Source organism: Neopelma chrysocephalum, unplaced genomic scaffold, assembly GCF_003984885.1.
Source record: "Neopelma chrysocephalum unplaced genomic scaffold, ASM398488v2 Primary Assembly neopelma1_62, whole genome shotgun sequence".
Taxonomy (NCBI): Eukaryota; Metazoa; Chordata; class Aves; order Passeriformes; family Pipridae; genus Neopelma; species Neopelma chrysocephalum.
In genome coordinates, this window is record NW_020897719.1 from 624211 (window position 1) to 649995 (window position 25785).

A 25785-nucleotide genomic window follows, 5' to 3' on the forward strand; every position below is an offset into this window, starting at 1 on the left:
ACAAATCACGAAATTATTACAGTGTAGTCACCTTGCACCCTTCCTTAAGTATCCTTAAGTATTCCACTGATTTTACTTCTAACTTTTAAAAATAACGCTATGACATCTTCAAGCAGAGGAACAGTTTGGAAATTTGACCACTTGAAAGGAATGGTTAGCAATAGTGGAATTAAGATTGTCTGTGATACTTCAACGCACAGGTACTGTGTACGGCTGTGTGTTACAATGCAGCTTAAATTAGACTGCCTTTTTTTTTTTTTTAAACTCCAGAGAAACCATCCAATTAAGTACACAGGACGGTCACTACTGAAAAGGAAGGAAAATGATAGGGTCAATCTGACACAACATTCCCTGCCTAATTTATGGCAGAATAGGCAGATATAAGGAAAACAGTCCTCTGGACTGAACAAGGAACGAAGCTGTTCTGTAAGCAGAGGAATCAGTGCACTGTTGTAGTGACAAGCAGACTGGCATCCTTTGGCTTACTTCCAAACTCCCAGCTTTTCCTCCACCCCATGTCCCCCTCCCCGGGAAACAACAGACATGTGGTGGGTAGTTTAGAGCTAAGCACATGCTCACAGGCAAGGCAGCTGCCCAATATATGGTTGTGGACCTGTGCCAGCCTTGTCTAAATAAGGGTACTCACCTGGGCCTGTCTTCTCCATCCCACCAGTTTTAATGGAAGGTTTAAGAACTTTGGAGGTTTTGAAATCTCATTCAAATCTGGTTAACTTAGCTGGCGGTTGTTTTGTTTTATTACTTTTGATTTTTTTTCCAGTGTTCCTATATGTTGCTGACCAAGACAAATAAGATTTTTCCAAGATAAACTTTTTTTCCCCATCTTCTGGGTGCTTAGCATAAGACATCTGAAGATCAGTCTGCACACCTACAGCCAATTTTCAGTTTAGACAATTATGACAGTATGTACCAATGTTCCTGCATGAAAAATAAATATATCTCCCCTCCTCAAAGAGACTTTATGTAGATAACTTCACCCTTTCTATGAAACAGACAAGTGTTACATGTATGACTAGAAAAAAAACAAAATAAAATATGAAATACTGTATTTATTATTGGTTGGTATGTTAGGCAGACAAGAAGTTTGGAGTTACATGTTTGTGAGACACTGAAATGGTTTATGGCTTAAACGTTGTTAAAATCACTGGAAGACTTTTGTCCACTGTAGCAAATTGTGCAAAGAAGCAGCTGCTCACTGAAGCCCACCCCTCCCCGAATATGCCTGCTAATTTGGACTGTGACAGGAACTTGAGATAAGATAAAGGTGGTACTATTGTCTGGTTATCCTCTCAGAAGAATGTATCCACAGGTGTGAGTGACTGGAATGCTGAATCCAACGTAGAACTCCCCACCCCAGGAGAGGTACTGAGGGTGTTCCCACCAAGCCTAAACCCAATAAAAAACCACACATGGACTTCACTCAACACTTGGTTTTCTTCCCTTACCACATGGGACTTTCCCTACCACCCTAGACTTTATTTACCAACGGACTTCTTCTCTCATCACATGAGACTTCCTTCACCACCAAGGTCTTCCCTCACCACCCTCGGCTTCGCTCACCAACAGACTTCTTTCCTCCCCACACAGGAAGGACTTCCTCCACCACCATGGGCTTTTCCCTCACCACTCTGGGCTTCCCTTGACGGATCCAGACTGCAGCTATCACTGACAAGACTGGGACTCTCACCACTGGGAAGACCACAGGAAGAGGATCAATGGGACGCTGTTGGAATCCATGGAGTGGTGATATTTCTACTTAATCTGTCTCTCTCTCTCTTTCTCTCCCCCCCCTCTCTTTTCTCTATTTCTTTCTATCCCTTTCTACCTCACATTTACTGTTAAATAAAAATCCATACTATTGACTTCAGCATATGGTCTCATTGACACCTTTCTTTGGGCAGAGGCATCTCTGTAATAATTTGAAAGAACCTGATCATAATAATGTTGAAAACAAAGAACAAAATAAAATGTTAAATAGCTGTTCAATCAGTACCTTTTGTGACAGAGTTGTCAACTATGAAAAACCTTTAAACAGTAATGTAGACTTACGCGTGGAAACGCATGTCATGTTGAAATACATGGGAAGCTTTCACTCTGACACTTCCTTATCTATGACTGACTTTCTGAGCTGAAGTTTACTTAAAGAGGTGTTAAGACCTTTCTGTCTAGTCATCCATATCTGATCTGCCATATATGCTACAGATTAAGCTACATACTTGTTCATGTAGCAAATTACTCCCAAGTAAATAGATTTTTGTAAGGTGTCTATATGAAACATCTGTCTAGGGGCCAAAACTGCACTGGGAGGGTCAAGAGGCAGGAAAGATAAGAAGCCATGTGATGCAGCAACTTCCATAGATACAGAGCTCCCAGCCACTGCCCACTGTCTAGGCAGGGCTTCAGAGCCAACAGGCACTTGGAGTCCTGCTGTGCACAGCAGCACTCTGTTCAGAAGCATCTTTTGGGAAAGTATTGATTTAATTCCCTCATATGAGCACAGACTTCTGCTCTAGTAAATTATGTATATACACACACATTCATTGAATTTTATTTTATATAATGGCTTGACATGATTCCATGAAAGCCTCTGGGAAAAATGGTATGAAATAATAAACAGATCAGCTTCTTACTAAAGATAATTTTGTGTAAATTAAGTTACATGAAATGTATTAATTTTAAATGTCATTTTGATTTATAATAAAAATCAAGATTATTGAGTCTCCTCAGCTGTAGCTTGCTTTTAAAAAAAACCCAAAAACTGAAAAAACCTGAAACTTATTTCTTGGAAGCTGTTAATTCTTTAAGACAGTAACATTTTCCTTTTTCATTTACCTGGGCTCTTTTGGCTATATGTGAAATTTCTTGATGTACAAAGCTGCAGAGACCAATTCTGCTGTGCTTTTGTACTTTTTAAACATCAGTGAGTATCTCCTCTCATTCAGCTCCATAGCTGGCTTGAAAGTCTGTTCCTGTCCAAAAGATACAGGTGGGGCCATGCAGAGGAGGTTCACTATTTGAAACACAAATATTCACAGTGCTTTAATTTAAGAGTTCAAACTACAGTGACCTCTTGTCTAACTAACCAATGCCAACTCAGTTTCACTGTCCAAAGCAATATTAGGTTATCTACACATGTGATTTCTAGGGCCACAGTGACTAAAAGAGTTACAAATTAGACTAGAAAAACGTTTAAAATATTGATTAAATATGTAGAACATCAGTGAAATAGTTTCATCTTAGCCAGGTAGAAACTTGGAGAATATGCAGAGAAAAATGAGACAATATGCAACAGCATATTTTAATGAACACAGCTAAAAGTAAAAAACCTAACCAAATCTGTCATGCAGTGTTGCTAGGAGGACTGACTGCATTAAGGCATTAGTGAGTTTCACTGAGATGCAGGTGTTTCATATTTAGAACTATCCCAGAAGTCCCAAGTCAACTTTGAAGAATAAGGGTTTGAAGAGTAGGTACAAAAGGAAGCCTTTTACCTAGCTTTGCATGAAGCCTAGACAGACAGTAACATGAAACATCTAGAACATTTAATAGTGGAAAGTGTGGAGTATGAAAATGTATCAAGAGTGAAGGAAGAAAAATATGTTTTTTTTGTGACATAACATTCCAGTTTCCTTGAAGCAAAGAGCTTAGGAAAAATTACAGAATGCCAGCATAAGAAAGACAATTTTCAGTTCTAACCATGTTCAGGTCAAACTGATTATATCTAACTGTATTCCTGTCACAAGGCATGACACGTTGGAGAATGCTAAAAATCCAGACAATGCAGTAATGCAATTACTCTGTCTCACTCATAGCCTCTTGGGGTGTCAACTGAATTGTATTTGCCAAATTCTTTGTGCTTCAGAACCTTTTCAATCCATGCTGGCCTTAGCCAAATTTGTACACTTCTGCACCTGACTTAATAACTGCTCTGTCCTGCATGGCATATTTGCAAGTTGGAAAGCCACCAGAGAAGACCTGGCTCACAGTTGCAGTAAAGCCACTTGTTCAGCAGGGTCATTAAAATCAAGTCAAGTTTACAAGTCACTAAGAGCAGAGGGTGATCTCATCTTCTCATCTGTGGCTTGGTTAATTGATTTTGGTGATATGGACAAAAATTCAAGCAGTACCAAAAGTTTTAAAAAACACAACTCATTGTTAATATAAATAAATCAGAAAACACACCAAAAACTAGTTCTATGCCAGCTAGCTGGCCTTAAATAGAGGATAAACTTGGATAGTTGGAAAAGAAAGTAGATTCTCATTGCCCTCCCCTAAAATCTGAAGGTTGACATCAACTCAGCAATAAATTTAATCTGTTACTTTCAAAACAGTCAATAGATTCTTCCAAATTACTCTGAAATAAGGCACCGCTCCAATTAACATATATTTTCTATTAAAATTATAATAAAAAGAAAAATTGAAAGAACACAGTAAATCTGAAAATTCTGAATCCAATTTCCTTACAAATGGAACAACTACAAATTTAAGGGACTGACTAAACTGCCACTGCAATCCACTAGAAGACACAATTTAGAAAATTTCAATACAAAAGGGACAGGTTTGCCCTACTTGACAAGGCTAGTTTCATAGCACCTTGCAGAGAGTGCAGAAAGAGTTAACTAAAGGAAAATCAGAAGAGAATTACCTCAACGTGAGGAACTTTGACATCTATCTCTAGAGCCCTCCTTGCATCACAGTAAGAGGCACACTTCAGTAGCATTGTGGGGAGGAGGAGGAGGAGGAAGAGGATGAAGAAAAGGATAAATAACTGCTATAACTAATTGTCCTGATTACTGGCATGAGGAATATGTACTCCCTTTTTAGCTTTAACTTTTTTTAGGACCACAAGACTGAGGCTGATAGAGGGAACAGAAAGGCTATCTATTCTAAAGCTACCAAGGGATAGAGCTCTAACTGTAAGTAGCAGAACCATACAGTTGGGAAGACAAACTTCTATTTCGAAAAAGATGGACGTTAGAGAGATAAAAAAAATTACAACCCCAAACCAGACATTCTGTAGCCATGCAACATACAGCTACAAAAGCAAAATTTGTCTATTCACAATAAGCCTGGAAAGAATAATTATAATGGCCATTAATTATAATAACAGGCAAAATTATCTTGCTGTAGCCATGTGGTTCTATAAACCACCAGCCTGTTTTTAGTGTTTTAAATTATTTTGAACCTTAAAGCTTCTAAGTGAAAGAAGAAAAAAGTTTCCTACAACTTTTCTGAGAACATCGTCAATCATGATGAAAAAGTTGATCCCTAAATCACATTTTGTATGTATAATTATAGAATATACTCTGGTCTCTAAAGAGGCAAAATCAGACAAGTGAAGACAGACATGATAGGGCATCAAATATTCACACAAGTACTATTTTTCTTTTGCATCCAGAGAATATTTGCCCATGAATGACAGCTGGCAAAAGCTATTAGAATTAATATGAGCAGTGATCATTTCTAGCAAGCAAGAGAGTAAGATGAAATTTCTATGGTTGAAATAATTTTCAAGGGAAGTATAAATCATTCACTATAAATTAAGAAAAATGGACAACTTATTTGACAAAAAAACCTCATGCAGATGATAGTGGATTACCCTGAATTACACTGAAGATCTATGATAATTTTACTTCCCTGGATTTATGAATAATTAATAACAAGAAACTGTTGCAGTGCCAGTCTTGGTCAGCTAAGAATGTGCAAAAAGGAAATGTTTCATCTGTTTTGCAGATATTTAGGAAGAATTAATTTACAGCAAATAGTATGTATTCCCAAAGTAACTTCTAAGTGAACATAGATTCTTCTGCAATAACTTGAAAAACCTTCATTTTCATTTTGCAAACCAAAGAATGATATTGATTATAGGGTGTTAACTGTTTCAGAATGCAATCAGGACTACTAACTGCAGCTGAAAACAAACCCAAAACAAGATACTGAGAAGATTATTATAAATTAAAGAAACAGGGAAGCATAAAAACTTGGATGATTGAATTGTCTTTTAAGCAGTCATGCTGATCTTTTCTATTTTAAGGTCCTTCTATTTAATAAAATTTTCTTTCAAGTAAATGCAAAAACAATGGAAAGTTTTTTCACTTGCTTGCCATGTAATCCTATTGGTGAAATGCCAAAGCCATTCTTTATTACAAACATTTTCATTAACTGATGTGTCTCTAAAATTAATTTTCATCAGTAGTTATTTTTTGTTTGTATTGTGCAAGCTGCTATTTATCCATCATTAGTAAATACAGCTCTGTTTAGTTGCTGATTTTTGTGTGTTTAAAAACTAAATGCATACACATAGAAAGCATATTAGTGTAAGGCACAGACAAACCCTACTGTTTTCTGTTAAAAAGAAAGATTAGTTTGTTACTGTTATCAGCATATACAGAGAAAATCAGGGAATTAATTTTTTCATATTCCACCTTGTCCTTTAGTCCGAAACACTCTTACGTATACTTAAACTACTCCTAAAAGATGCTTGCTCACAGATATTCACAGAAGATGGAAGTTCCATCCCATTGCTATGCAATGTTCTACAATACCTAACCTTCCTCATAGTAAAAGGTTTCCTTAGTGTCTAATCCAGATAATCTTTGCTGTACTGAAATCCATTTTTACCCATTGTCAAGGGACAAAAAAAATTCTTCTCTGGAGCAAGCTCTTACTATATTCTGAAGATTTACAATGTCTTCCTAATTATATATTCTTTTAGTTGAACAAATTAATAGATCCAAGGCCAGGTTGGATGGGGCTCTGGGCAACCTGGTCTAGTGGAAGGTGCACATGCCCATGGCAGTGGGGCTGGAACTAGATGATCTTTAAGGTCCCATCGAACCCAAACCATTCTATGATTCTATGATTGTCTGTCTCTGATTGTTATTATTTTTCACTTCCAGACTTTTTCAACCCACCCACTGTACATGCCCACATCTACAGTGTTCCATTCTTGAGAGACTATGAATGTACTTATACATATGTCTGTCTTTCTAGTTATAAATGACTATTTAGCTACATTTTTCATAAAGTATCATAAATAAAATGTGGTTAATTATTAAGGCACAGTCAATTTATCTTGAGTAGAAACAAATGCAAGATAACTATGGGCTTCTAAGTGAACAGTAGTGTAAGAAATAATTTTCAAAAATTCATAGTTAGTGGAATATTTCAAGATGAAACTAAGGAGAAATACATATAGTTAACAGTGTTCACCGTAATTAAAAAAAATTACTGTTGCAATTCTGGTCAAAGTGAAGAAAGGAACAAATTGAGTACATATGAGTAACTCTATCAAATCTATAGTAGATGTCCTTGGGAGTCCATACAGAACTCCTTGGCCTGTTCAGAACGACTCTGCCTTGTATTGAGAGTTCAGTTGAGCTCTTTCTTGCTTTTATGTTTCACCTTCTGATTTAAGCTTTTTCTACTACTTTCTAAAAGTATAATTTTTTTGAAGTAGACATCGGTTACCTTTTCTCCATCATTCATTAAAATAATTTTCAGATATAAAATAGCTCTACTGACACATTTAGTGAACAAATTACTTATAAATATTTCCCTTAAAAAAAAAAAGAAGGAAATTGTGTTTACCTTTTTGTGAATAAAAAGTCTTCAAAAGTATTTGCTAGCTCTGGCCACATACTGTCAAATTTTCCAGAAGATGCATGCTGCCTTGCAACAGGTAGTCCAATGGAGAGAACTCTGAGAAGAGAGGAAACAGCTAGCTTCCATGTGCTTTCAGAAGGACAGGAGTATTTCAGACTGAGAGGTATTCTTAGTGTCTGCAAAACGAAAGTCGAAACAAAAATTATAATGGCTCAGGCAAATCTAAGAGTACAGCAAGTTTCTGCAGAAGATCTTGATGGACACAGTCAGAGATGATAGTACACATCCCTACCTTTTCTGCTCATATATGAGATGGCCTTTTAAAAATGTAATTCTAAAGATGTTTTACCATATACCAGTTGGCTAAAGCACAGATCTGTAGCCAAGTACAAGGTTAGAAGTCAGAATTGATCCATTATCAATTATACTATGAAATTACACACTAATTTTCTTTTTCTGTATTGTCATCCACCATTTCTGCTAAGCATGACAAATGGGCTTTCCTAACATCTAAGAGACTGCAGGCAGTTTGTTACCATGAGTGTATTCTGGAGAATTTGGTCCCATTCCTAGAAAGCTACCCCAAGTGCAAGTTAAAGAAAAAAATCTTAATTAAATTTAAACTTTTCCTACACATTACCACTGCAAGAAACCTGCTCATTGCTGTTAAACCACATGAAATTTACAAGTAAGAAATTCTAAGATAAAGGGTGCAATACAACTCAAATGTAGAGCAGAAGAAAACCTGGCAAATTTTTAGTCTTTTATATAGAAAGTTCAATACCTATAAAACAAAGTAATTAATAAATTTAAAAACATTAAGCACATGAACTATTTACACTATATAGATCCCTTTTAGCATTGTTAGCCAAACTGACTTAGAACCTGATAGTAAGTTATCTTGGAAAACTAATTATTTAATTTATACTTCAAAGACATAGTGACTAGGTTTGGGTACTACGTGTATGTCCCCCATGCTGTTAGTGCAGTCTTTGATTTGAGAAAAGCAAAGGGAGGAAAGACTCACTCTGACTCTCACAAGGAGTCAATTATAATTAATTCTCTATTGCCAGCTCTATTTTAGAATATTTTTTTCTGCTGCTATTTGTCGTATATGTCAAATCTAATTCCAAAATCAACATGGACCTTAGAGACATGAAACATATTTCATCTACTGCAATGAATCACATTATTATCAGCTGTGAATGTTAAAGAAAAGTGGTGTTTATATCAATTTCACTAATCCTATTAAAACAGAAGTAGAAAACAACTGCATTAGCTTTGAAATACAAATATTTAATTCATAATATTACCTACTTTAAATACATTCACATTTCTAAATTTCTATATAGGAAAAACCTGATGTCAGCCAAGTTATTACAAATAAACCTAGGTCAGATACATTTTTTTCCCAGACATTTACTATTACTTCTATTATTTACCAATTTTTTTTTCTGAAATGGAAACAAGGTCAAAAAAAGTGAAAAGTTGGACAATTTCACCTTAAAGGTATATTTGCTCATCCGTAACATTCCATAGTTACATCAACACACAAAGTCATTAGAAGCAAATCAGTAGTAATAGCTACAGCACAGGCTCCTGAAATATATACGCCAGTCTACAGAAACTGGTCTTTGGCCTTCGATGCCATATTTACTAAGAAGCCTACTTACCAGACTCAGGTGCATAATACTTTCAAAGATTAAAGTTTTGAGGCCTAACACATTAGTTAATTTTTATCTTAACAGTGAAATACTGATGCTGACATTATCCAGCTAAGAACAATACATATAACCTAATCAATAGCCTTGCAGCTTCAAAAGAAATTATTACCTGCTGCTCATCTTCATAAAATATCCATTTGTTTACTACAGCTTTAGGTTTCCCAGAAAGTGTTTATAAACACTAGCTGAAAATAAAACTCATGATTTTCAATATAAGCTCATTAAATTCAGAGCATACGCAGGACAAACTTTTACCTTAATAATGTTCTGAAGAACTTTCTCCGTTACCACAGCTTTATGGCAAGCTGTCTTTTGGTATAAGTCCACCACAACTTCCAAAGATCTCTCAGCAAATGGTACGTAATTCAATGCTACCCATTCCGCCTAGGAAAAGAAATTAGTAAATTACTAAACTATATGTGAAAGTATATTAATTAAGGAACAGAAGGTGTACGTTTTGCATTGAACTCTCAGTTTAATGCATGCAAGGTTTGCTAATATGGTCCAAGCAACAAAACTGCAAATACAACGTAGTCTGGCTATGAAAATGTACTCTACGTTGAAATAAAGTACATTTAAGTAGGAGAAATGTTGCAGTCTAGGCAAGACAACTACATTAGGACAATCTTTAAGGAAATTTAACTCACCGGTGCAAATAGTTGTATCTAGTGTGATTCCATTGTGTTGCAGGACAAACAGAATAAGAAGAATTAATACATACATAATAGTTACCTCTTCCATTACACTGAATCAGATGCTCATGCTTAGTGAACAGCAGTGTTCACAGATAAAAAGAATTACTGAACATGTCCCATTTCTTTACAGCACGTGCAATTCAAAAATCTGCAGCTTGAGGGAATTTTCTCCATTCAAAATTATCATGTCTTTGTATTAAATTTAGTATCATGTGTAGGACAAATTATTTTAGATTAATTCACTGTACAAATTCAGACACATTCACTATGTCTGGTGTCCAGGCAAGACCTTTCCTACATGAAGGAATACAAAGTATAAAAGCAAAGAAGAATGTAAAGGGAGTAAATGAAGATAACAAAAGCATGTAAAAAAACTTACTACACAACATGCACAGTGAAGTTTTTACAGATTGAATAAATGCATCTTGCTGAATAACCTGTATCTGAAGCTCAATTGGATTCACCAGCCAAGTGAAACAAATTTCTAATTAATTACCTGATTATACTTTGCATTTGCAATGTGCTTTGTTTCCAGCTGTCCATACTGTGGAGGCTTGCACGAAAATTCTACAAAGGCCAGCAGTTGGTCAAAGATTGCAGGATACATTATCTGCATACTTTCTGAGCCCACACATATAGCCTATACCAAAAGAAAATACAAAAGCTTAATATATATCTTGAGCTTTTGCAGTCAACATCTGCATCAGTGCAAGGAACTCCTAATGAAAAATCCCCCTATAAGACTATGCAAGAGTCATGCTGTATAAAAGACAGTGGATAGTTCTAACAGCTTAAGGAAAGTAAGTTTTCTTATTTTATTAAAGTAAATTAAGTGGCAAGGTACCTGAGCATATATAGTTCAGTAAATACAGCTATCTCATCCAATAAAAGAGATATATTTTCTTTACTGACTCTACTTTGACATGTCAGTAAAATATAAGGCTTATATAAGTCTTGTATATAGATCTCAGACACATCTTCTTTAAGTCCTACTTCAAGGAACATTTAAATCTCAGAAGTAAATCATACAAGCTTCAAAAAGTAGTTAAAATAGCATCTTACAGAAAGGAATATAAATAAATGAGAATTATATGATTTTGGTACAGCTGAAACTCATAATCTTGCTTTAAAATGGAAAACATTTCAGGAAGGGTGTACTTCGATGGTGTCAATGAAATATCATGTTGTCAGAAGCTAATGATTTCCAGTTGCAATATAAATCCCAAGGAAATCTTAGGGCATTTATTTTCAAAGCAAGATACAATGATTCTATGAAGTTACTCCAATTATTTTCTGCCATTTTAAATACCTTGCTTTACTTCCCAAAGTCTCTCCTCTCAAAGCTTCAAGAAACAGTCAATTTATTGCTCTACAAAAAGACTTTGTGCTTGTACTGTCATTTTTCTGTGGGGAAGAATTAAACGCCCTTTTCATTAACCACAGATCATCCATGAGAAGTTGTGGCTGAACTCACTCAAGGTGGTAACAGCTCCAAAACTGTCTGAGTGCAGCCCTCATGCTGGAGCCACATCAGGAGCTGTGTGAGTCAATGGGCAAGCAAATATCCTGAGTCCCCAGCCATGAGAGGGAGCAAGCCAACAGGAGCTACAGGTATTCATCACTACATCACCTGAAGACCTAGCTGCACCTTCAGGCAATGGACAACTTGCAGCAGAGCACTCCATGAATCATCAATGGCCTTTTTCTTTTCCTCACCTTCCTACAATTTAAAATGCATGTCTAATGCTCAAAAAGCTTAATCAACATTATGAATATAATGCAGAACTCCTAAAAAAGCATACTCCTTTGCTAGTACTCAAGTTCAAAACTGTACTGAACTCTGAAAAGGATACTTGGAAGCTAGGTACTCACTTGCACTGCAGAAGACTAAAAGGTTAATTGCTGATCTAAAATTATTCAACACCCTGTAAAACAACTTCATCTGATCTGCTGCACTAAAGTCACCGCACTAAATTTTAACATGTTAATGTGAGATTACATACCTATTCGAAAAGGTATAAAAATGATTCTATATACAAACAAATGGAATAGAAAGGGAAAAGAGCATCCATAAACTCCTGGGTAATTTCTGAATAGATGTAACTTACTTGCGCAGATACAATTTACATTACCCACAGAAGACTATTTTAACATATCCCAGGGAGCATTACTAGGACCAGTTCTGTTGAATATCTTTACTGACAGCCTGGACAAAGGGATTGAGTGCACTGTCAGCAAGTTTGCAGACACCAAGTTTGGTGGGAGTGTTGATCGCTGGAGGGTAGAAAGGTTCTGCAGAGGGATTTGGACAGGCTGGATCAATGGGCCAAAGCCAATTGTATGAGGTTCAACAAGGCCAAGTGCCAGCTCCTGCACTTTGGTCATGACAACCACATGCAGCACTGCAGGCTGGGGGAAGAGTGGCTGGGAAGCTGCCCAATGGAAAAGGACCTGGAGATGCTGGTCAACAGCTGCCAAACGTGAGCCAGGAGTGTGCCCAGGTGGCCAAGGCCAGTGGCATCCTGGCTTGTATCAGAAAGTGTGGCCAGCAGGACCACAGAAGTGATTATCCCTCTGTACTCAGCACTAGTGAGGCCACATCTTGAGTCCTGTGTCCAGTTATGGGCCTCTAACTAAAAGAAAGACATTGAGGTGCTGGAGCATGTCCAGAGAAGGGAAATGAAGCTGGTGAAGGGGCCAGAGCACAAGCCCTGTGAAGAGCAGCTGAGGAAGCTGGGGTTGTGTACCCTGAAGACAAAGCGGCTCGGGGGGACCTTACTGCTCTCTATAACTACCTGAAAGGAGGCTGTAGGGAGGTGGGGGATTGGCCTCTTCTCCCAGGTAATAAGTGATAGGACAAGAGGAAATGGCCACAAGTTGTGCCAGAGGAAGTTTAGATTGGATATTAGGAAAAATTTCTTCACAGAAAGGGTTGTCGGGCATTGGAAAAGGCTGCCTAGAGAAGTGGTTAAGTCACCACCATCCCTGGAAGCATTTAAAAGGCGTGCAGATATGGCACTTGGGGACATGGTTTAGTGGTGGACTTGGCAATGCTGAATTAATGGTTGGATTCGATGAGCTTGTTGGTCTTTTCCAACCGAAATGATTCTGTGGACTAACTAGAATTGCTTTTCAAAGAGGTTTATATTTCTGACTGACACTACATAACTTTTATCTAATCATATTAAAATCTGAAAAACAGCCTAACAAAGTGTGTGACAAAGGATGTTGAAAGTACCTTTAAGAGTTGCTTATAGAACAGGGTGTTAGTTACTGCATTAAGTGCACTTATTTACGTTCTTAAGGAAAGAGACCCGCATCAATCAAAAAGTAGTGGTCACACTACAACAAAACACAAACAAAGCCTAAAAGAAAGTACTCTGCAGATTGTTTTTTGTTGCAAAATTGACACAATACTTCAATTTCAGAAATTTATGCTTTAAAGCATTCTAGTACTAACCTTCCATTTTTTTAATAGTTCAGATTTATCTAACAACTCCCAGTGCAACTACTGGCATGGAGTACTCTCTTTTTTTTTTTAACTGCTCTCTGTAGCTAAGTCTCTATCATTGCTGTTGGTATATGCAAATACAGCCTTGAGTTTACCACACTCACAGCTAAAGAGGTTTGCATCCACACTGCCTGCAGAGGCAGAATTCAAATGTATTTATCCCCATGTATGCACCTGTGTTCTATCTGATGAGCCAGCTGGCTCGCTGTAGAGTTGATCTACAGTGAATGTAAGGAAGAACTGAGAATAATGAGCAAATCTGGGCTTGAGATAAAACTTTAGCTGAGCTACAGTGATGAAAGAGACTTACAAAAAAAACCCCTCCAACCTTATACTACAGCAATAAAAGACTAGATGACAAGTTCTACTGAGAAATAAAGAGACAATGAAGAACAAAATAAAGAGTGTAAAATGGGCTCAACATATGGAAGCCTGAAAGGAGATCCAAAGCTCCCTCCCAGTCCCATGTTCTTGAGTTGCAATGTCTTTTGTTAGTGGAATCACATTATAAAATATCTTTATTAAACCAGTCCAGGGATCATCTGAGAAATATCAGGGTTTTTTATGCTATTCAAACTGCAAAGCTGTTCTACAAGTTCTTAGAAAATCAGAACTGACCCAAGTCTTCCTGTATCACCAAAAAACCTGATCCTTCATGCAAACACATGAAAAACTTTTTCTTTCAAAGAAGATTGCAAATATTTACATACTCTTCTTTAATCATCCACTAGCTTCTGTGTGTACTCCCCAGAGTATCAACTGATTTCAAGACAGAAAAAGATACTGTAGCCTGCAGCAAAACCATCTGACAGATCGCCTTTGCTCCACATCAGCACTGGCTGGCTGCCTTGTCATGTGAATTGTACTCTGTTATATAGCCAAGAGGAGCAATCACACAACTTCACAGAACTTACTGACATCCAAATATACTTCAACTAATTTTTTTAGGAACTTCAGTGCTGTTGTGTTAATAACATAACTATAGAAGGGATGGAAGGTACTGTATAAGTTGAGGTACCATCTTATGGAAGTCTGTATTTGCAAAGGCTTGTAACTGCCATGCTAATCATTCAGACTGGGAGTGGGGAAGGGGAGATGTCTCCCTCTCACAGGGAGTTGCAGCTTTTGTTATTGTTTAAGAAACCTTCAGCTAAAGCAGTTTATCTCGACAAGAACAAGAGTATAAAAATGTGCAGTTTTTCATCATGTGAAAAACTCTGGTAACCCCCTCTTTGAAAGGCACTAATGCCTGCACCCTTTGGAAACTAAGATCATCTGGATAAGAAGACTAACAAAGAAACAGAAAAATCTGAGATGAATAAATTGAGTGACTAAGTGGGGAAAACAGTATTTGGGCAGGACTGAGCTGCTGGAAAGGGGAGGATACAAAAAGTCGAGCCTGACTGGAAAAGGATGAAAATGTAGCGGACATGGTTGGTGTTAAAACTTCATGTTACTTATATAACCACATACAAAGCTGAGATTTAATACCAACTTCTATCCAGGCAAAATGAATTGAAATTCATGAAAAACAATTTACTCCAGACCACTGCTGTTCCTGCCCATGGCAGGGGGGGTTGGAACTAGATGATCTTTAAGGTTCCTTCCAACCCAAGCCTACCTATGATGCTATTTTTATACCTCTGTTTTCAAAATACATTCATGAGTATTTGTCAAACTCATAAACTAAAGGAGTCGCTGCAAAGATAATGATTCTGCCTTGTGGGATTGTTCCCCTATTTCCATGTAGAGACCTTCGACATCAACAGTACTTCAATATTAGATAGCCAAGTAAATGGTTACAAACACAGCACAATACTTAAAGTATTTCTGCAATCAACCAAAAGTACATTTCATAAAGATTATTCCACTCCTTTCAATGCAGAGCACCTAGGTTGCATCAGGAATGGAGATCTGATTGTTCTAATACAATACACTGTGCAATTATAAATAATTTAAAAAATTATGTTTAAGTCCCTTACTATAGTTCTGAGAAGTGAGACACAGTGTAGTTTACCTTTCACCACACATCAGAAGTCGCATTATTACCTTTTGTAAAACATCTAAAGCGGTAAGCACTGCTTCTTGTAAACTTGTCAAAACTGCTTCAGTGTAAGATGGAAGGATGAAAGGGGAAGCATCTGAACTGATTGGAACTGAAACAGCACCATGCAAAATGACACCCAGCTTTTGGAGATCATCCATACTGAAACCAGTTTTGATGTGTTGGTAAAGAGCTGGGAATATCTGAATTAAAGCTGTAAGAAAAGGCTGGCTCGGAATGAAAGTCAATTTATCACAAGTAATTGGAGGCCTTGTACTTTCGGAACCAATCCTATACCAGCTGTTCCAGGCTGCCCACCAAAGATTCAAATCTTCAATCTCATCTGTTATTACAGGTGGTTCAGATCCATTATATCTTCCTATTCTTTCTCCTATGGAGTCAGTTCTCATGAATGATCTACCAAGACTAGTGGCAGTTGTTGCCCCTACCACCAGAGGTACAGAAACATTGATGGCAGGTGGTGTCTCAGGCTTCTCAGAGTCACGAACAGGAGAAACAATTTGTAAGATCTCCTGGAAGCTTTTCAGAGCAGCCAAGGAAACCTCATTATTTTTGCTGAGTGCTGCTGATTGGATGTGATCAAGAAGAACATCCCAGGCTTGAGAAAAGTCTCCTATTTAAAAAAGAAAGAGAGGGGAAAAAATCAACTAGGAACTTGCTTCCTATTCCCATTCCCATCCACCCTGCCTCTCTAAAAGGTTGTTCATATACTTGTTACTCTCATAGACAGAAATTTCAAGAGATTAGGCGTCAGCTCGAATGGCTTTTTAAAATATATCAGTTCAACCATAACCAGAAAGAATGAATGTGAGAGAGAAACACACAAATATGAAGAATGAAACAATATATCTATGTTCATGTTAAATTTGCTAGCGAAAAATCACATACCACATCCCATACCAGTAAAATACATTTTCATTATTCAGTATAGTGAAACAGATTTGTTCTTATACACACCAGATGCCTGTTGATTTCAAAAAAGGGTTAAGCACACACAAAGAATTAAGGGTCAAATCTATAGTCATGCAATGTATTTATAAAGAACTGATTTTAAAATGCTCTTATAATTGTACTGTGGAAAGATTTCATTTGGGGCATTTGAGTTTTTCATTAAATTTAGCCATAACCTTCAATTTTCTATTATAGTAATTACAGGGTTTGAATAATTAAAATAGTTTTAATTTTTTTATTCAGTTTTAACTCAAGTTTAATATAGTTTAAAATCTACCACATTTCTGCAAATGACCAATACTCTTGATAGCTATTAATATGTTGATATCACAACGACCAAAATGAAATAAATGACAACATGTTTCTAGTTAATATATATTAATTGTATACTATAGGATGGTGAAGGTATATTAATGTAACGAGGAATTTGCTTTGCAAGTTATACATTCTCTATTTCTTTTTCACTTTCTCCTTGTAGAAATTACTAAGCTATTGTAAAATATTACTGCATACATGAAAAATGTAAATGTTCAATACTCCACTGACTTTACAGGTGAGTTCTCTTTACATTCTAAGAGTACAGTTAAACTTGACACACTGATGCCACAGAAGAGTTCCAGGCAAGTGTTGCATAACCTTAGAAAGACAAAAGGAAAAGTATGTTCTGACAACCAAAAGAAGAGAAAAATTATTGTTATCAGGCTACTATAATTTAAACCTATCTGGCACCCGGAATTGTGACTACTGAGATTTAATCTCAATTACTGTGATACAGGAGACAAAATCTGTAGTTAAAATTTTTAGCTCTAAGGAGCATGAACTAGTAACTCCCTAATCATCGTAACATTTGAGGCGAGACACAACAAAACACGCTTTTAAGCTAAGATTAAGATTCTTGCCCAGTACTTTAATAGAAAAAATACACAAAAGCAGGAAGTTTATTACTGTATCTTTCAGTAACTATAAATTTTACCTAAAGGCTGCAGTAAGTATCTCCTGGTGTTAAATATTCTTGCAACTCCAGCCAGTGTTAATACCCATGTCTCGGCCCACTGTTTCTCAGCTGTATCCCTTGAATGATGGATGAGAATGTTGCCTCCTCCTGATTCAATCTTCTCTTTGTCAGCTGTGGTAGAAGATTCTCGAACTCTATCCAACAGGTGAAATAAAACCTGTGATAGTCAGAAAAAAAGAGGAAAAATGCAACTTTTCTAATAACATAGTTGTATTCATAGTAAACTAACAAAAAATAGTAATTTTTCCATGATCCATTCTGTCACTGTGTCACTCTGAAAATTCCCTTGTTCTAAATAGTCTCCACAGCAGCCAAGATTATGAATCAGTCAAATGATGGCCACTTGAGAAGGCTTAGAAATAGCACAATCAACCCCACCGAGAACAGTGTTCGCACTAACAGAAGGCTAAAACCAGTGAACGTAAGATTCTTCACAGGTACAACAAGCAGACTCAAATATAGCCTAACTTTTCCACAAAGAACAACAAACATGACTGTGACTTAGAAACGGGGCATTTGACAGATTCTCTCAAAAGAAGAGAGTCAAAACAGAGCGTAAAGCAAGGCTCCATCTAACAGCAGGTCAGCCTAATCATGTCCCTCAAACATCTCCATTTTCACACAAAGAAATGTCATTCATTCTTGTAGGAAAGAAACAGTCTTTTAATCCAACTTACGAGTAAGAAATGAATAATCAAGACATGAAAATTACATTTCAAGAGAGGCTTTAAAGGCCAGAGAAGAGAAAGTGTAAAAAACATTCCCAAAACCTGAGAAATCAGATTTCTGACACCATGTTATCTTTAAAAAGTCTAAATAAGTTACATAACTGATAATGGTCATTAACTGGTGAATGCTCAATTGTTATTGAAATGTGAATGCTATTTACAAAACCTTCAGTGGAAGCTTACACATCATACCTTCCATATTACTGTGTGCCATGTTGAATGTTGCAATAAAGTTCCATGAGCACCAATAGTAGAAAACAATGTCTGTCCAGCGCTCTTTCTAACTGCAGGTCGGGGATCCACACACAGTTCTCCAAGTTTGGCATACAGGCATAACCAAAGACAGTCAAATGGTGATGCAGGATGAAAAGGTCTATTCAGCATCACTCCCTTTTCTTCCGCCTGTTTCTGCAACACTGCTTCTTCTCTGTTTAGTTCCTTTTCAATTATTTCGCCTCTTTGGAAAAAATAATCTGAAATATTCCACTACAAAATAAATAAGACATATGGTGTTATACAATAAAAATATTGTACTGCTCTTAATAAATTGCTCCTCATTTTCACAAAGTATTTTGTAAAGCACATCAGGATAATAATTTCTCTACACTGATGAAATAAGATCAGCACATAAATATTGCAAGGTGCAAAAAGTATTTTTCTTATCCTCAGCTTTTAGGCCCCAGTTATACATGAAGCATCAGAAAAGGAAAAACATATTAAAAGACGAAAAATGCATACTGATGAAGAGCATGGTAAGAACCCCCCCAAAAAAGGTTGTGGCCTTCATTTGTATAATTGACTACAGATTAGTTTTCATTAAAATAAGAAAAAAATGAAAGCCAGAAGCAGCATAACTGTAGGGTAATGTAAAACTCACCAACAAACCAATTGAAGTTAAGCTAATATTTAGCTCTTGATTGTGAAGTCCAAAGCTTCCAGCAACTTCAACAACTATCTGTAGACAAGTACATGGCATTGTTGGAAGGAAGTCGGTCACAACCAACTGAAGACACTGGAATGCAGTCCGTATTAAGGACTCACTTAAAAAAAAAAACAAAACAAAAACAAAAACAAAATACACACACATGCACTCATTTCAAATTTCTTCAAGAGCACAGAAATGTTTTGAATACAATACCTCAGGAGATAGTATTATTAAAAACAAAATTAAAAAATCAATTTAATGTTTTTGAGATGAATTTGCAATATTTTAAATGGGTTTTTTGAGATATAACATTAAGTTGAAGCTTGGAATTCTGACTAAGCATTTTAGCCCATGTTAACTATCTAGTAGAGTTGAAGTTTAGGCTTTCTGGTGGTCCTTAGTTAACTTTATATAGTAGAGTCCACTTCTCTGTTCTAGAGTTCTAAGCCTTGTTAGTTCAAATGTGGTAGCTAAAATCCAGATTATAGATATGTCAATTACCTGTTTCAAAATCATAAATTAAATATTTTTTTCTGATTAATTCAAAATAAAAATCATGTGTGGGTTATTTCCACTGCATCATAAAAGACAACATGATATGGAATCCAGAAGAATGCACAAGAAACTTCATGTGGACAATAATGGTATAACTAATAATTCTCTAATATGATGCATACTGCACAGAAACATCCACCCTACCACATAAGATCAAAGTATTTATCATTGCTATACTGATGGAGGAAATGTTCACAGCAATGCTTTCCCCCATATTCATTACAGGAGTCTATAAAGTGAAACACAACCCAAAAGTGCTGCAGTTCCCCCTCCACCCTCCCTGTTCCAGAGGTAGGTCACCTTCAAGGACTCTAAAAGAACAGGGAAGGAGATAGGAAATGACAGTATAGTTACACTACTCATTTTGAAGCACTGAGTTAATGGGAAAGTAACCTCTCTTTCTAAACTTCAAATACAAGGCTACAAGAACAAATTCAAAACAGGTCATTGCCCAAATAATGTCCCACACTACTATATGTTTAGAGAAGGGTTTCGACGTCCTTCATGCAAGAGGCAATAGCAATACAGCTCTTCAAATCATAAAACTGTCCATGATGTTATAGGTGACCACAAAAAAGGTAAATATAAATGCAAGAAACTCAAGCTTAGTGAGAAATCTTCATATTGTACAGGGCTTAAAATAAACAGGGGCATCCCATTGAAAAATTCTTCAAAGACAGACTTCCTTTTGTTTGGCAGGCTGGTACTGTACAATCCAGAAATGAATGAAGCATCAATGGCTCACAAAAGAGTATTTTCTGTATTTATAACAGCCTAGAAAGAAGTTCTCCAGGGAGGTAAATGAATTTCTGTCCTGGAATCCAGGATGTTCACTAAGCAAAGGGAAGATGCTCATGAAGAAAGTCTTGTGGTCAGTAAGTTTATATTTAAAGTATGATAATAGTATCTGCATCTTGTGCTCACAGCTGTAACTTAGGTAAGAAATTCAGTTGTTTCTCAAGGAAAAGGAGGTTTGCTTAATTTTTTCCTACTGTAGTTAATATGATGTGGGCAAACAGTGCTATGTAGTTGAAGAAAAGTAGATTATTCTATATGCTTTGTGGGCAGAGACTAAGACATAAGACAAGATGCTAGTAACATCTTGAGATATCTGCCACTGAGGTATGGATTTGAGATGTAACTGGATCTGAAGACTGTCTTGAGAAGGAATCTGTGTTGGTTCTCATCCCTCACCAACAACAGTGAAAATCAAAAGGCATGCAGGAACACATTGCACCAAGTGTGGAAACAGCAAGTACCAAAGGATGCTCACAACCAAGAATGCCAAAATCCTCGGTGGTGTAAGAACTACTGCCAGAGAATACTGGTACAAGAGCAAAATCCTTCAAGCATTTGAAGTGGCTTTAGGAGTTTTTTATATGGCCAGAAGACCGAATCCAAAGTGGGACAAAAGGAGAGATACGCCAAGGAGATTCTTCTGATACCAGAGTATGACCTATCCTGCTGCTAGTCTTGACTAGCACCAAAGAATGAATAATATGGTTTGAGTGTGTGGGTATAATTCTTGGTGCTTACAGTTCCAAAGTCAGATGATCAATTCAGTGCTCATTTCAAAAAAAACTCCTTGCAACTTCACCTCTCACTTTCCTTTGTGGGCAGAGGACCAGTCCAGTAACATTACACCTCTAGTGGCAACTAACTGTGTTAGTAGGTCAAGGGATTCACCCACAGCAAGTAAATAATCTTCCATCCTTCTGCTACCAGCAACCATTTAGGGAGAAAGTCTTCAAGAAAGAGAGAGAGTGATCAGAAGATGACACACACTGGAGACTACTGGAAGATTTAAGAAGAAATAGAAACAACAGATAAACTGTGAGCAACAGCTGATTGATACAGAATTATCTGCAAGCAGCAGAGATGCGTCTAGCAGATGCTTAAGATCAAATGAAATGGCACATTGAGTACTCCTCTGTGTATACTAAATGCTGACCACAGGAGAGGTTACAGTGGAATAATATTCTGGTCTTCTGAGAGATTAATTCAGTAAAATAAAAGTGTGCTCCAGGAAAAATTAAAAACTGTATTTTTGCCAAGTAAAATTTTTCGCAAGCTAAGAACTACAATGAAACTATGGTTATTATTGAAGAGGCTATTAAAGAAGAAAATATAAGCAGAATTCTTTCTACTGTTCTTATCTTATATGATTTTAAAATTTTATTTCCACCACTTACCCCTGATCACTTTGGATTGCCCCCATGACTCCAAGCACCAATGGCCAACCAGGTCCTAAGCTGTCACCCTGACTCTGTAAAATCTGTAGCACACACTCCAACTGCTTGATCCTGATATCAGGATGACTAATGTTTGACAGCTCCTTTAGTGGATTCAATAAAAGCAACTGCAGCCTCTAAAAGCAAACAATAAAGCATATTAAGGATGCTAACATTTAACTGATCCTTAATTATTTTTATGTATAGTTAGTGAAAATACAAAAGTACAAATTAAAGATTTATTAAATTAATTCAGTAGCTCACTGATTAAATGCTCAAATTCAGAATCAGAAAGGACTTTCTAAAATACTGTTTATAAAGGATCTTAGCAGAAAATATACTTCCCTGGCCCCTGTTCTCCAGGTTCCTCAGGAAGCAGCTACATCATGCTGTTACAGCTGCATAAAAAGTGTCATGCAACTTTATGCTCGCCCAGCAGGGCTACACTCAGCTTCAACTCAAGAGATCTTGGAAAAGCTACCCACTGAACCTCAATAAATATATGAGAAAGCTTTATTTATCATGGATTGAATAGCTGTGATTTAGAAGTTTAGGCAACGTATTTTTACCTGCCATGACATCACATATACACTTCTAAACATTCTGGAATTGTTTTGCACTCGTGAGGATGACCCATAATTTGTTTTAAAAAATGGACATAATATGCAAACATCACCACTCTTTGTTAGGTATTTGAAAAAAAAGGATAGTTTATTAGAATGCATGAGGTGATTCTCAAGAGTTACATTTGAATGTTACAGCTATAGACTTTATAAACTCAATAGTAAAGTTCCTTTACGAATGAAGGAGGAAAGCAGCTGCTCTTAAACTTACTTTACCTGATTTTGAGACAACGGAGGATCATGTCTGAATGTCAACCCTGCTTTAATGAGAGAAGTTAAAGCTTCTGCTCCCCATTCTCTCATTCTGGAGTTAGGATGCTGACAGACCTGAAAACACAGCAATGTTTTGTTTAAAGTCACTTTTATTTAACTAAAATTTATATAGATATATATATTAAAAATTGCTATTTGAATTATATTATAATGCACATACAATATTATAATAATTTTAAACCAGAATAAAATAAATCTCTAGATGATAAATTAGGTTTAATCGTAAAAAAAAAAAGAAATTGATCTTTTGGGCAGACATACCTTCTGCATAAGGAAGCAATAGGGAGCAGTGAAAGACACAGAAGGAAACATAATGAAAGTTACATACATAATTCAAGTCAATAAATTTTCCAAAATGAATATACCAACTGCTAATTCAGATAATGATTGATTTAAAAGTACCAAACAACCCTTCAGTGAATGCCTGAAACTCTCAGGTTTAACTTAGCCTTAAGCTACTATAAAACTGTAAGTATCACACACTGCTTAACACAACTAAGTGAGGAACACGGCAGTAGCCCACACAGAAAGTGTCTTCTATACTCTCAAATACAAAAAGTAACTACATATTGAAGGCAAAATAAGCCTTACACTTCATTATTTAAAAAAACTTGAAAAAACAATAGTGAACATTTTCAAACTTGAGTTTCAAATATGTCTTCATTTCTCTTTGTCTCCTAATTATCTAAACCTAATAAATTCTGCTAATTGCTTTTTTTAGAACAGGAAAATTAAAAACATTTTGCATATCCATTGCATAGATAACTAGTATGAACTGTAGCCCCCATATCTAATACATTACACTCAAACAAATATGCAAAGTCTACAGTTTCTTTGACCTCTACATAATTGTTCTCACTCATCCTTCCAGCTCTAGCTCAGATGGTGTGAGAACCCAAAGTCCAAGGCAGGATCATAAAGAAGGCTGATAGCTTTTGTTCGTGGACCATTCTCTTATCAGCCACTAGCCAAAGTGAAAAGGAGGACAATGTAGAAGAGCTAGCTTCACATTAAAAAATGCAGACAAGAAATAGCTACTCTCCTGATTTACTTATATTTTTGTAATCTTATATATTAAAAAAAAAAAAAAAAAGAGAGAGAATTTGAACTACTTCATAATGCTCTGAATCTGTCCAGATAATCAGCTCCAGAGAGAGGGAACAAATTATTCCCCCAGGTCGTGTTTAATTAAATTTGCAGCCAATGTTTTCTCCTTCCTTATGGTACCTCAACAACTTAGGTTTAAAAGGAAATAAGGCAATACTTTGAAATAAAATTGAAGACTTTTTTGCCTACAAAACAGTGGCAAATTACCCACAATGCATGGGTAACACTGCAACAGACTACTTTTGAGATGAAAACACAATCTCAAGATGTGGATGGTAAACTTTATTGTTTTGAAGGGGAAAAATAGACAAGAGAAGGAGATGCCTGTGCTTTAATCTTTAAACCCCAAAGTATCCAAATTTTTTCTTCTAGATGAAACAATATGTGGCTTCCATAAATAGAGATAACCAACCCTTAATACTGTTTGAAATAATGCACTGGTGCTAAGGAAGGGTTTGATACACTCTGGAACATGAGGAAGAAAAGCTTTCTCCTTTACCCGCTCTAAATCGAACCCTGTTCTTGTATTTTACTCTTCTAATATCTGTGTGGAGAATTGAAATTACAATTATATTCCATCACCTGTTTTTAGTTTTCAATTCAAAATAGAAGATTTTTTCCTTGAGGGAGCATATTTTTCACATTGAAGTTGAAATACTTGAGAAACTGAAATGGGATTATGACACATATTTTTATATTTGTACAGTATTCTTCTAAAGAATGCAATCAGATGTTAGCTTAAATGTTTAAAAAAAACCCCAACCCTTTGTTAGTAAATCTCATGGCTTCAGTCCATCTCGAAATCTTCCTAGATATTTGTACTGTGTGAAACAACAAAACCTGTTTGTGCTACCTTAATTACAACACATATATGAAGTATAATAAATTGACCCTTTTAAACATTTCTGTGTTAAAAACACAAAAAGACTGATGGCACCATAAAGACAAAGTTAGTAAAAGATATTAAAATAGTGGAATTTAAATATGTAAATTAACTTTTAAATTCAAATTGTGTTGCAAAAACAAGGTGCCTAAACCAAAACATGTAATTACAATTTAGATTTTTTCATTAATACAAACTAAATTCTAGTACAACTGTTAAAAGCCATTAGTTACCTCCAGAAGATGACCGGTCAGAGGTCTCCAAAGAATCTCAATCCTGCGCATGTTAACTAGTCCTGTTTCCAGTAATTTAGCAACAGCAAAAAGCGATGGTTCCTTAATAAAATGGAATTTGAACACGACTTTGAAGTAACCGAGATAATGTCAGAACGTTTTGCTACATGATAATTTATGAATTAGGTGCAGTTCGTCTCCAAGCACAGCGTTTCGCAGGCTGTGAACGCTGGGAAGGTCCCGCAGAACCGGCAGCGCTGCAGAAGAAGCCACAAGGGGGCAGCAGCAGCACACTCTGAGGAACTTCCATAATTTTTCACATCGTTTTCCCCAAATTTGACATCAACCAGAGCACTGATATTCCTTTAAAAACTCTCGGGTTTACATAGTCCTCTCTCCAATCAGTTTTATAACATACTTAGCTAGCAAAATAGCTTTTTTCCCCATTACAACTTTTAAAGTTAAAATTATATATGAACAATCTAGAATATTTCATTTAATAATCCTCTAATTCTTTATTTTCCATTGGCTTCAAAAATGCCCTGCAGGAATATGATAATCAAATACATATGGAAATATTTGTTATAAACTTCCTTTAATTTTTTGAACATCAATATATAGTCAAAATGACTATTGTGCTGGA

The 25785-nt window shown here is 36.2% G+C and overlaps 1 protein-coding gene across 1 annotated transcript in view; it reads right to left on the minus strand.

The window, feature by feature from the left end:
* MON2 (MON2 homolog, regulator of endosome-to-Golgi trafficking) overlaps nt 1-25785 on the minus strand; it is a 67295-nt gene that overhangs the window by 8459 nt on the left and 33051 nt on the right. Inside the window, exons 19-29 of the mRNA XM_027682183.1 lie at nt 25143-25244; nt 22863-22973; nt 21985-22160; nt 19190-19352; nt 18505-18798; nt 17543-17741; nt 15603-16231; nt 10539-10682; nt 9995-10012; nt 9603-9731; nt 7609-7799 (exon numbers count right to left, since the gene is read on the minus strand). Coding sequence (XP_027537984.1) covers nt 7609-7799; nt 9603-9731; nt 9995-10012; nt 10539-10682; nt 15603-16231; nt 17543-17741; nt 18505-18798; nt 19190-19352; nt 21985-22160; nt 22863-22973; nt 25143-25244 — 2156 coding nt within the window. The remainder of the gene's footprint in view (nt 1-7608; nt 7800-9602; nt 9732-9994; nt 10013-10538; nt 10683-15602; nt 16232-17542; nt 17742-18504; nt 18799-19189; nt 19353-21984; nt 22161-22862; nt 22974-25142; nt 25245-25785) is intronic.